General features: G+C 46.4%; 1 protein-coding gene across 1 annotated transcript in view; it reads right to left on the bottom strand.

Annotated features, from left to right (window-relative positions):
* Positions 1–13882, bottom strand: part of prmt3 (protein arginine methyltransferase 3) — a 41158-nt gene that overhangs the window by 11768 nt on the left and 15508 nt on the right. Inside the window, exons 11-13 of the mRNA XM_062549655.1 lie at positions 10165–10243; positions 3588–3775; positions 2095–2181 (exon numbers count right to left, since the gene is read on the bottom strand). Of these exons, the coding sequence (XP_062405639.1) occupies positions 2095–2181; positions 3588–3775; positions 10165–10243 (354 nt within the window). The remainder of the gene's footprint in view (positions 1–2094; positions 2182–3587; positions 3776–10164; positions 10244–13882) is intronic.

The following is a 13882-nucleotide window of genomic DNA, read 5'->3' as shown; positions in this document are numbered from 1 at the left end:
TGCTGCCTGGGCTGCAGGAGAGGGCGGGCTAATGCGCTTTTGATGGGGTTTATTCACGCGTGGAAGGCGTCACACTCGGACACACCAACCCCCTTTCCCAACAACCAACAACCACCAACCACCCCGCCCCCTTTCGGACTCTCTTGCTCTGGTTACTGACTGGTAAACCGCACCACACCGCGCCGCGACGGCTAACTAGCCCCCTTCTCCTATCCTATCCTATCCTATCCTATCCTATCCTATCCTGCGGTTGCTTTCCTGGGCCGAGCAGGCGTTCCGCCGCAGTGGAAGCGGACAAGCGCCTTTTAATTATGAGGGAACGCTGGACGTTGCGCCTTTGCCGCACGCACACATACTGTACTCACACACACACACACACACACACTTTAACACAGCCGCACAGAGTGACTGATGAAAACCACTAGAGTGCTTAACTCAAAGCATTAAAATATGTCCTTGACTTTTTAAAGAGAGTATTCAGTCTTTTTGAACGGGGTCTGAATTTGAAATCTATCAAATGCAACCGGCACTTAAAATAAATCAGGCGTTTGCTTTACTCATTCATTCCCACTCCCAACAGTAAATAATTGGCTTTAACTAGTCATTTGCATGTGTGCACCAGACCTACGCCTACACAGCCCATCTCTTTGATGCAAATGCAAGCATGCACTGCATACGTACGTTTGAGAGAGCAAAGACATGAGAGAGATCTGAGAGGAACCTTCTAAAAAAAGAGCATTACCAAGGCCTCCCCCCCCCCCCTCCCACACCGCCGTCCCGGACAAGTGTGTGTTTATAGGGCAAGTGTGTCGTGGCGCAAGCGGAGAGAGGAGGCTTATTTGTCTTCCCTCGCCGGAGCGCGAGAGCGAAGGGTTGCGCTGTTCATTTAATGCAAGGTTAGGCAGCCTGATGTGATGAATGGACTGTCGCCGGGCGAATAAAAGCATGCGCTCAATCACGCCGCCGACAGTGTTTTCACTCATTTTTGGCCTCAATAAGCCCCGTGCAAGATGCCGCAAGCGCAGCGCACAATTCCCGCCCTTCCGCTCTTATCTAGCAAAATATCCCGCAGTACACACACCAAGCACGCAACCTGTCAGCGTTCCTTACCCATTGCCAAAAATAGCATGCAGGTGATGTGTATTTACAAGAAGTGAGCGCAGTGAAAGAAAGTGAGAGAGAGAAAAAAAAAAAAACGTTTTCTATTACAGAACAGACAGAAAAATGAGGGGATGTTTACAAACGCCATTAAATCCAGGACAAGTCCTAGAAGGGAAGGGAGATAATAACATGGTATTGATTAATCTATAAAACCAATACGTCACACAGGAGACCCACACCACCATGGACTCCAAGTGAAATAGGACACAAAAGAAAGATGACCCTCAGACTTCGGAGAGGATTGCGTTCCATGTCCACTCTTGCTCGCACACTCGCACACAAACACCCCTGAGCTTTTGTCATCGTCAAACCAACAATTAAAAAACACTCCACACACACACTAAAACACCATCAAACCCACATCTAGCATACACTGAACACACACAGTGAACAAGGAATGCAGTACACAGTTAGCCTCTGATGCACTGAATCTCGCAACACAACACCAACTCCAGAGTTTACGCCATCAGCTAATCAAAGCAAATGATTGTGCCCCGTCCCCCCACATGCCTCCAGTTACCTTCACTGGTGGGGAGACGGACCACCTATCAATCACCCAGGTGTCTTAGACACCTGACCCATCCCAGCCAATCAAGTGCTCCATCCATCTCCCCACCTCTAATTAATCTTCACACCTGACAACTGTGATTAGGTGAGGAGATAGAAGATTAGGTGGAAGTCTAGGAGTCCAGGTTCACAGAGATACCTCTGCTGGAGTGTTTGGGTTGCACCCCACTTTTCTTGTGGTCTGCAAATTCTAACAGCGGGGAGGTAAATTACTGTTGTGTTTTCCTCAGAACATTTTGCAGTGCGTATATGAATGTGTGTGTGTGTGTGTGTGTGTGTGTGTGTGTGTGTGTGTGTGTGTGTGTAAAGGGGGGCAGAGAGCGAAAGTGGGGAAAAAAAGAAATGGTGAGAATTGATCCTACTCACTGTGCACTGCGTTGTTTTGGTCACCTTCAGGGTGAAGTCAGCCGTGAACTCCAGCTCCGAAAGGCAGACTTTGTTACAGTCCAGCGTCTACAGGAGATCAGAAATAATCAAGCAATGTGATCCAAAATGCCTCAAGCCATGGCAGTCAGCCAGTTAAACTCTGCAAGTTCAAATTTGGTTGTCAATACTATATAACACGTTATGGAAGAGAGCAGTTTCCATTTTTTCCCCTCAGTAGAATGTGAAACAGCCATTTATGTTCAGAGGAGGAAAATCATTTAATCTTTCAGGCAAAGTTTCCCATGCAAGAAGGCAGTAATTTTACAGAATTCCGACCACCATTAAAAAAAGAATTTCATTGGATTAGAAGATAATGGATTAGAATGCGTCTCATTTTTCACTTTCCCACAGCCGTGATCGATTAGCGCATCCATTACTTCACACACCATAGGCCTATGCATTTCTTATAGTGGGCAGGCCACAGGCACAGACTTGTGATTTAAGGGACTTTTAATGGAACTACACACACATAATGCAAGGGTTTAACAACATAAATTGATGACGACATTGAGCAGCAAAGTCGACACACGGTTAAAATGGACACTGAGAATGTAAGTGAACACCCAACATGTTATAGTGTTGTAACAATGTCATAAATGGCTATGGTTTAATAAACCTGTCTTTAAAGTTTGAAAACGATGTGGTGTGTGAAGTCACAATATGATATAATATAGACATTTCTTCTCATTTTGTCATATATATATATGTATGAAATGTAGAAACTAGGACATCATCCCTTGATAGAATAATACAGTCAATGTTAATGAAGACAGGAAATAAAACTGAAGATTGAATGCTCATCCATCAGAAGAAGTGTGTACGTTTCTCCCAATCTGCCTGTATTATAGTCTCTTTGGTTAAAAAAAGCGTCAGCCAAATGTAATGTACTGTAATGTATTTCTGCTTGTGCTTTTGAAGCGTTGAGGCCACAGGGCAGGCGCCGGCGTAATGAAGTTTACTAAAGAGCAACTTAAACAAGGATTACACTTCTCCATCAACTGCACTGTCACATGCTGACCCTGGGGCTCTCATCCTTTTCTCCTCACTTCTCCGCTCTGCCCTGGGCCTGCTATTTACTTCCCATCATCTCATCCTTATTCACTGGGCTCTCTTCCTTCCTTCCTTCCTTTCCTCCCCTTTTTTACTAAATCACTCTCACTCACACACACACACACACACACACACTCAGAAACACAAACACACAGAGCATGAAAGCTAATCTGAATGAGTTATGCGCTGCACTTCGCTGCACCAACAGAGTTTATTTCTCAGACCGTTAAACGGACATCAGCCAATTATTTAGTACTAGTTTCAAAACAAAATTCTTCAAACTGAAACCTCCTGTTGTTTTTGCGCTTATGGAGCTCTGTGATGCGTGCCGTGATGCATGGGCCTCTCTTGAAACTCCAGGTGATGCTTTTTAGACCACATACCTGTATCACTGCGGGCTCGGAGATGACCGTGTCGGGGTTCAGCACCTCCACCACGGCTTCTGGGACCACCGCCTTCTTCATGCAGCCCATCTGGAAGCCGTACACATCGTCCCAGAATGCAATGCGGTCCCGATGCTTCTGCGCGTCGCCCACAGCGGCCAGGCTGATGTTGCACAGATCTGGATAGACTACGGAGACATAGGGGATGGATGAGATGGTCTTGTCCCCACACACAAGAGCAACACCGGCCGGCAAAACATCAAGACATTCTACTCATTTAGAGTAGGAAAGAGTGCCCGAACAGCTGGAGTAGAGTTTCACAGAGCAACACCTTTCTGTACTGAGGCTGGCAAAAGTGAGGAACACAAGCATTTATGTAAAAAAGCTGACACAGCATGCAGCCAGAAGGAACAGAGGAATGGGTGGGTGGGTGGGAGGTCGGGATTTTGTTCCGCCATCACTTCGACTGGAGCTCAAGAAACCATGGCAACACATTACTAGGTAGAGTACCAGTACCTGAAATAACTGTGCATGTAAGCATGCTGTTACGTCGAAATACAGTTATAGCTCGGCTAGATACAGTACCCTCCAGAATTATTGGCACCCTTGGTAAAAGTTGACTAAAAATAGGTCTAAAAAATAATCTTTAGGTGATTTATTGTACTCCCACAACGGAAACAATGAGGAAAAATACACCCTGCAAGGCAAGCAAATTTATTCTGAGAAAAAGGAAAATCTCATAAAGAAATAAATGTTTTTAATAAAAACACGTCACTCACAATTATTGGCACCCCTACTTGTAATACCTTCTTAAACCTCCCTTTGTCAATAAAACAGCATGTAATATTCTTCTCTGACACCCCATAAAGATTGAGAATACAAAGTAAGGGATTTAAGACCATTCATCTTTACAAAACCTCCCCAGATCGTCCAGATTGCTAGGTCCACACTTGTGCATTCTTCTCGTTGACTCATCCCACTGTTTTTCTATGGAGTTTAGATCAGGAGACTGCTATGGCAATGTCTGAAGCTTGATTTTGTGTTCAGTAAACCATATTTGTTTTGATCTGTGCATTTGTTTTGGTTCATTGACCTGATGAATGATCCAATCATGACCAACCTTTAGGGTCTTGGCAGAGATTGTTTGATTTCCTTTGAAAATGTTCAGGTTTTTCTTGGTGTTCATGATGCCATGCACCTTAATTAGGTTCCCAAGGCCTTTGGGAATTAAAACAGCCCCACAATAGCACAGCCCCTCCACCATAATTCTGATTAGGCATGGGGTTCTTTTTAGTATAGTCATTCTTCTATGTACGCCAAAGACACCTTAAGTGTTTTTAGCAAAAGAGCATAATTTTTATTTTCATCTGACAATAGACCACACTCCCAGACATGTCATGGTACCATTCAGTAACTCCTGCCATTTACATTGTTCATTAAATGACTCTACTGGCTTTAACCTGACATGCTGTCTAAATAATCTATTAGCAGTGAGGTCACTTTTGAAGATTTTTGGGGGGGACTTGGTGACCCCAAGATGATAGCTTTGTCTGTAACTCTCAACAGTGGTTCTTATGGATTTTTTTGCCTATCATACCATCCTCCATACTGTGCGTGGGAGCAAAATAGCCATGGGTCTTTGTCCAAGCATGTTTGCCACATTTCCAGATGATTAGAACCTTTTAGTCATCATTTTAACTAAATATAGGCATTTTCAACAAAATACCTAGTTTCCATAGACATTCTCTTACTTACAAATGTCAACACAATTTCTTTTTATTTCAATTTAGTGTATTCTCTTGTCTCTCCAATGTTGAAAAATGACTAGAGGATTTAGCCTCTGAGTGACTTCATTTTCATACCATAGTGAAAAAGAACGTCATGAACTACTTCTGAAAGTTCACAGACACTCTGATTTGCTTTAAAACGTTGCATTTACAAAGGAAAATGCTCCTGTTAAATGTTGTACATAATATGTTTCAGGGGTGCCAATAATTGTGAGCAAGCTGTTTTTGTTAAAAATATTTATTTCTTTATTAGATTTTCCTTTTTCTCAGAATAAATTTGCTTGCCTTGCAGGGTATATTTTTCCTCATTGTTTTCATTGTGGGAGTACAATAAATCACCTAAAGATTATTTTTTATACCTATTTTTAGTCAACTTTTACCAAGGGTGCCAATAATTCTGGAGGGTACTGTAATTGAACTGGACTACTGCCCTTGCCAGAGTGTACTGTACATGCACTGGAGGAGAATCGCTTTATTGACCCAAGTACACATGACTCCACCACACTAGATGCCAATTTACTCCCTTTCCTGTTCACAAACACCAAAAAAAAAACCCATTCCATATTAGCTTAATTGGCTTGCTAACTAGCGAACTTTGCATCACCAGTGTAACATAATTAAACAGTTGACATTACTTGTTGAAATGATCATATGGGAATTCTGGGGGATACGTGTATACAGTATATATGAAAGGAGGTGCAACTTATGAGTATGTAGTATTATGGCATAAGGCTTAGGTAGTTATTAGCCTGCTAAGTTAACCAAGCTAAAAAGGCTGAAGACAGCGCCCCGGTAGTGTTATCCAGAGGCTTCCATCGCATTATCAGGGTATGTTAGTCCGGCTAACACAGCTTCAATTTTATACGATTTCATTCTTAAAAGTGAAATTCAGTGTAAATCATTTGTCAATCTAAATTAGGCACATTATATAACTTCATTTCCCAGAGATGAGATATCGACCTTTTACCAAAGTTCTGTTTCTTTTCATGAGTGAAGGAGATGCTAGTTAGAAGCAAGGTTAAGACACTACATGGTTGATTTATACGTCAAATTTGTTTTGCTCTTAACTGCTAATAGAAATGTTTAATAATTAAAAAGAAGAAAAAACTATGGATATTGCAGAGATCAAATGTTGAGCCATGGGCAAGTGTATTTTAGAATGTGTATATTTAAAACGTAACAAACTTTTTCTATTATTGTCCCTGAGAGCAGAAAACAAACAGCAGGTCCATTGTTGTGGGTGTTCAACACCTCATCCATTTCCTATCCCCTTCATAATGGGGAGATTTATCATTCAGTAATAGAAGATGATGACAACTTTGTCCTACTTTTACCTCTTTTCTTCGATTTCACATTTGCTGCCGGTAATCTGACAAAGACAAGAGTTATGGCAGTCAAGAAGACAGCCTCACGACAACTCCTCCTCCTCTGCTGACACTGAGGCGGAGAATCAAACGGTCATGAATACATTCATCAGCCATTAGGCCCACTCTCTATGTTGTGCCCATCCTGAACGCTTGCAGCCACCACCACCACCACCTCCTGCAGCGAGCTCCCTCACCCTATAATGATGGCAGGGTGTGCTAATGACAAAGTCACGCTAATGTTACTAGCATAAAGCCCTGAAATCTGCCAGGGGTCAAGACTGCACGCCGGCACAGAAGATAATGTATTAGGCCAAACATACAAGAGGAAAACACAGATCTTTCAGTTTGTGGCGCCGTTATCACCAAGTGTGACAGTTTTATTTACTTTTGTGTCCTCTTGCAGTTCGACAAAGGTCAAGTCTATGCACTAAAATGAATAAAACATACAACGTCTCAGAATGTTAAAGTTGCTTGCCTTAGCGAGTAAGGTACAAACTTGAGCTTACTTAACGTAGCCCCGGTTCTCGGATAACATGAGTGAGGTATCTCACTATGGGACAGGTGTACTGGAAACTGTTTTAAGTGTGTGTGTGTGTGGGGAGGCACATCATTATGTTGTTGTAAGGCTTAGGTCTATGTGATGAGAAAAAAGTGTAAATGTTCTTTAACATTAAAACTTGCTTGGGTGGGTTGGGGAGGTAGGTGGTGGTACTCATGGCTGCTGCCAAACATACTTATGAGTCACAACAGAATAATAAGGAAAAATAACTTCATGAATGAATATTTAGCAAACAGCACTGTATTGTTTTGTCTGCTGAAATTACTATAGTCACTAACCAACAATAAGATTACGGGGCAATTTCTCAATTATCTTTTTGCCTTCTTTAACATTGGTGATTTTTCACATAGCACTGTTGTGGACAGGTTGCTAATATAAAAGAAACCAAACAGGGCCTTTCTCCTTCTTCTGTTGAGCAAACAACAATTTGTCAGTATGGGATCAGATGCTGTGACATCAGCGGGCCCCGTCCTGTCCTTGCTCTCTCAGGCACCCAGTGACCCTAAAGGACGCGGCTGCTCCCGCCGTGACCTCACTGCCCTGCACCTCACCCTCGCTGCAGACATTAACAGTTCACTCGAGTTCAGGTCACTCAGCCTTGGCTGGACGGATGGTGACAGCGCAGTGACAAAGAGGCAAACGGAGGCCTTGTGTGACTGGCTGACGCTTTCACTGTGACCCTGCAGGTGTCATTCTCTGAAGCCGCCATTGGCTCGGTTGATCCCCCTCAACACACACACACACACACATACACACCATCATGGGCCACCAGCACACTCATCTTTTCCTGATTACAGCAGCCATGAGTAACGGCCCCTGGAACCAGGTGACTGCTGATTGGGCAGAAACGGGACTGTCCCACTCAGTCCGCAGTGGCGGGACACGCCGCTGTCCCAAGATTCATAGCTTTGACATCTGTGTCCTTCTCGACTCGGTGCCCATGGCCCCGTCTGTCATCCCTGCACCCCTCCACCCCAACCCCCATCTTCATACCCATTCACTCTCCCTCAACTCCCCCACCGCCCCCCCCCGTCATCCCTGCACCCCTCCACCCCAACCCCCATCTTCATACCCATTCACTCTCCCTCAACTCCCTCAACTCCCCCACCGCCCCCCCCTCCCCCCCCCAACACACACACACACACACACACAAATAACTACCACCACCTACCCTGCCCCCCCCCCCCCCCCCCCACACACACCAAAATCCACCCCTCCCCTTCCAGAAAACCTTCATCCCTCGACACTCCGAAACGCCTAACAGATCAGGAGACATTTAAGGATGGGGAGAGAGGTTAATGGTGAGAGTAGGAGGAGGTGGTGGTGGTGGAGGAGGCGGAGGAGGGAGGCAACCATATGTACTGAGGAGCACCCTGCCGGGAGAACACGGACGGAGGGGTTTGAGATGGAGGAGGAGGCGCAGCGAGAAGTCTGGGTGCCGCTGCCCAGCCTGATCATCATTTAAGGGAGCACAGCCACCACCATCTGGGAGTCTGGCGAGGACGCGTGAAAAGAAAAAAGAAAAAAGAAAAGAACACGAACGACAAAAGAGCGACCTGATTGGCCGCGTTTCAGGTGAAGCGTCGGCTCACCATCTTGCCTTCATACGTTTGCCTTTCGGCATCCCTTCCTCTTCCTCTTCCTCTTCCTCTCCTTCTGTCTACTGCTCCCCTTGCTCCACCGCTAATGTCCAGGGGGGGGGTGACCTTTTCTCCATCCCCGCGCGCCTGTAAAAGGCAGCGTCTCGGAACCTCTCCTGTGTCAGGGCCCAGTCTGTCACAAATCATTAAGCCTGGCCACAGACAGGAGAGGCAGCAGCAGCTAAATACCACACGTACACACACACACACACACACACCTACACACACCTACACGGGCACGTACCAAAACAAAGCACACCTTCACGTAATTGAAAGCAAATAATGAAAACCAAGGGCGTTTCAAGCCCAACACACAAACCATGAAATTAAGTCGGTGCATTTCTTCAACAGCAAGGCCATTCCTGCATCAAATTAATTCAATTCACAATCTTTATAGCGTAATTCAATAGCTTGTATAATGTAGCATGCTTGGACTGAGATAACGGCACCACAGCAGGGGAGTGCAATTCACCTATAGCTGCAGTAGAGCACTATCAGGACCTTTTTAGAGGCAGAGCCCAGACAAAGAAGGATGTGTAGTTGCATAACTTCTAACAACTTAGGACAGTCCTTCAAAGGCTGCACATACGAGCACCTAGCAAGACAAACATGTTAGCCGCAGGGTAACGGTGCGTTACTCTTATTTCCATCAGTCATGCGGCGGGGAGGATGTGTTTACCCTCAGCCAGCTGCTGGGAGATGAGGAGGCTGGTGCCCTGGACACAACTGCCGCTCCTACCCTCACACCCCCCCCCAACCCCACGCACACACACACACACACACACACACACACACCACCCAACTCATCCAATGGTTAGCCAAGCAGCCAGCCCTTTTATTTATCCTCATGCCATCCCATCTTCTCCTCATTTCGCTCCCTCCTCCGGCGTACTCTGAGTGGACTCCTAAGCGCTCGGGAGATGTATGACCAAAGCGGGCAAGTAAACAGAGGCCAGAGCACAAAACTCGGAAACACAAGACTTTCCACAAACAAGCAGGTGGCGATGGGGAAGGCGTTTTTTTTTTTTTTTAGGACCGCTGCGCCTTTGGTGAAGAGCGGGAGCGTTAACGGAGTTTTACGCCGCAGTAACGGAAGACAGATGGGCCTGTCAAGTCCGAGCTGCGGCAGACGTGTTTAGCGCGGCGGTGTGATGCGCGCTCGTGGATGAGGTCGGACGGCGCGGTGGTGTGTCGGTAATGCAATATAAACAAGCGCTGACTTACCGGAGCCTCCTTCTGCCAGGTACATGTCCCGCGCACACAGCACCGAGTCCAGCATCGACTCAAACAGCAGGAAGTAACCCTGAGGAGACACACGCAAGGGGAGATCCAAACGTTACACAAATGCTGTTTCAAGCGCAATAAAGAGATGTTTACAAACCCCATTACAACACTGTACACTACATTGCAGCGTGAATGGATTTAGATAATGCCTAAATGTCCCATGATTAAAACGCAGCACAAGGCTGACAGTACTGCTGAAATGGCATAACTAGGTCACACACACACACACACACACACACACACACACACACACAAACTTCCCACAGGAAATCAGGATTGTTGGGTTTACGGAGACTGGGCGGCTAGTGCCTTTTCTCCCGACACAGACCTACACACACACACACACACACTGCTGGCAGCCCACTGCACCCTCTGTTGGAGGTGACCCCTCGCTGACCCCTGCGTTCTGGCTGAGTGGACGGCGTATTACCCTTCGCCTTTATTCCATTTCTGCTGAGACGGAGCTTTGGGCCACATCTCCTTGGGCCTCCGCTTGAATGGCAGAGAGTCGATTGCTCTTATTTATTTCAACACCGCTCTCAGCTTGTGTATAAAGAGCATACACCAACATTACCGGGCCCACAAAACAATGTCTAGATTCGGTGACTACTGGCTATACATCTGGCGACTGCCTGGCTGATGAGCTGAATGTGTTTGGAAGACCAATTCTGTGCAAGCTAAGAGATATCCTCTCCCATAGTTGGACATCTCTATTCACTAATGGTTCCTCAGGAACCTCTTTTTCTGCAAAGCGTAAAATGCAAGCGTAAAATGAGAAAACAGCGAAGATATAGCTAAACCTGCATAGTTCCTCTTTAAGTCTAGCACCACAAAAAAAAACTGGGAAAGCTCCTCCTTTCAAACAATTCTTCTGCTGTGCGTAAAGGTGCTGGAATACTCAAAAAGTTCCATCGCTAGCTCCCTCCATTTGAAAGTTTATTTACCAAAGTGAACACACTATATTCAAAGACGCCTCCAGACAGGGAAAGGGAGTTAAAAGTGGCTGAGAGCCTTATTAGCAGGGCTGAAGATACAGATAGAGAGAGAAAAAGAAAGAAAGGAGGGAGGACAGAAAGACAGAGAGAGAAAGGGAGAGAGAGAGAGAGAAACCCGCTGGCGGTCTCTCCATGGCTTTATCTGCTCACCGTAGCACTCTCAGCTCATCAGTCAAGCAGGGAGAGGAGCGAGGAGCAGAGTGACGGTCAGGCCACACCGATAAGCCTCCTAATGACTCAAACCAGGGACTGGCTCACAACTGGGCTGTGTGTGTGTGTGTGTGTGTGTGTGTGTGTGTGTGTGGGTGTGTGGTGGTGGGGTTGTTGGGATAGAGAGTGTAAATATATGGACCAATAAAGGCATCTCTGTCCTCTGAGTGAACTCAGCTGGCCATGCTTATCACATCCAGTTTCGGTAGCTTCTCCAAGAGAGAGGGGTGTTTGTGTTTGTGTGTGAGACAAGAGAGGTGGGATTGGGGGGGGGGGGCACAGCTGTGGTGATTTGGTCCTGATTTGGTTGTGTTGTGCTATTTGGGAGGCCTCCGGCCAACAGTGGCGGCAGCAAGCGGCAGCACACCTGCTTTTTGTCCTTGGTCCCGGCCCGGCCCGGGTCATTTTTAAACAGCCGCAGCGTTGGACTGATGGCCGATCTTCCCCACGCTGTAATTTAGAACCCAATTTCACAGGCGGCTGCTTCCACTGCAGGGAGAGAGCCTTCCGGAAGCTGAATTACCCATCCTCCAAGCCCTCCACTTCAAGGCCCCTGCATCGTGACGCTCTCTCTCTCCCTCTCCCCCTTGCTTTTCTCCTTCCACTCTCGCTCTCTCGCTCGTTCTCCCTCTCTCTCTCTCTTTTCTCTCTCTCTCACACGTTTTGCATGTTCACCATTAATTACTGAAACAAGGTAGCGTTCCCGCGCTGCATGGAGGCTTCGGGGAGAATAGTAAAGGCAGCGGAGCGTGAACGATGAGACTGGATAGAATATGACGGAACACACTGACTACGACTTCAGAGCTCTGCACTGGAGGTGCCGCTGTACACAAGGCCTGGTGGTTAATTCCATTCTGAGGAGCGTCTCAGAGCCGCCGCAGCACACAGTAGGAAACATCTCGGGGCGCAGGAGCCGCTAGGGACGAGATAATAAGTCAAGTTTGATGGCTACGCTGCAAACCGAAAGCGCCACAATCTCTCCCAGGCGCCATCTCACGATAAGAGCAAAAAAAACTGCCTCATTGTGCAATTCTATAGCTTAAGTAGCGGAGTGCAAAGTTGGCAATTTTTACAGTTGTCGGCTTCTCAAAGTATCTTAAGAATGAGGAAAGCAAAACCTTTACTTTCACCACCAAAGCCAGCATTAAAGAAATCAAGTCCAACGATTATATCACATCTATTCTTCTTTACAGCATTGAAGAGCCTAATAAATGCACTTGAATGGTGCCTTCGTCAACTTGCAGGAGGTTGCATTGGCTTCACAGAGCTGCTCTAAAATGGCACCTTTCCAGCGTCTCTTCCGAGGGCTTGGAGAGAGGCTGCGATGGCCTGCGTGCTGAAGAGCCGTTCTGCACATTCATCAGGGCGTGCATGGCTGCAGCTGCCCGTAGACAACTCCAGGCTAATTGAGTGGCGGCGCTGGAGGTCAGTGTTGAACACAAACAATAGGAAAATAATGGCCCCTGGCAGGAAATCTATGGCCGGGATCCACGAGAGCGCGGGAGGAGGACAGCAGCATGGGCCAAGCTATAGGAGCACGGAGCGAGACATGGAATTCTGCACGGAATGCTGAATGGATGAGTAGAGGTGGAATTGCCATGCTGTTCCGAAGGCCCCGTGGACACCTTCAGTACGACAGAACAAGGATGCTTTCCCCCTCCATTAAATATTTTTTTCTTATGTTTGCAGACTGGCTGCGGCCCAATTTAAATCAGACAACCAATCCAACACATATGGAGTGTTAGGAGACCGACTCCCTGCCCAATCCTACCGCACCTTCTCTGTAGCCTTCTGTTGTGGTGCATGTCAGGGCTGTGTGGAGGGAAAGCTAATTAAAGCTGCACTGCTCTCTCCCGTGTCGCCATCACCTCCGCGCCTGAGTGATTGGGCCTCACGTCAGCCGGCCCCTCTTAAGCCGTACCGACACCAGTCACTCAGGAAAGTCAGTATCGTGGTTTTCCTGGCAAGAGGAGCTAGGTCCCAAAAAAATAAAAGCACAAGCAAAAAAAGTAGTGGCTCTGCAGAGTTTAGTTGCTGTAGTTTGTTTTCGGGCTGATGTCTTTCCTTCCCCGCATAAACGTATGTCTGGGAAGCGTAATGGTGCCGTGAGCAGAGCATTAGTGAGGAGTGAGGTGGCGTTTTTGATTTACGGGCTGACCGACGCCGAATCAGCGCAGATTTCCATGAAGGCAGCTAATGAGAGAAGTAGGCCTAATGAAAATGAGATGAGACGGTTTTGTGCACATTAAATTAATTATCTTATAAATCTACACACACACACACACACACACAGAGAAACATTTTGAGTGAGTCATTTTACGATTTTGCACAGTTTAAGCTCCATAACGACTGGGAGCAATAGTTCTGAATGAGCATTTTTACAAATAAAATTCAAAGAAGGCCCCTCTATATGTATGTGTGTGTGTCTGCCCAAAAAAACACACATTAAAAAA

This window comes from Sardina pilchardus, chromosome 11 (assembly GCF_963854185.1).
Source record: "Sardina pilchardus chromosome 11, fSarPil1.1, whole genome shotgun sequence".
Taxonomy (NCBI): Eukaryota; Metazoa; Chordata; class Actinopteri; order Clupeiformes; family Clupeidae; genus Sardina; species Sardina pilchardus.
This window is presented reverse-complemented; position numbering and strand designations above follow the sequence as displayed.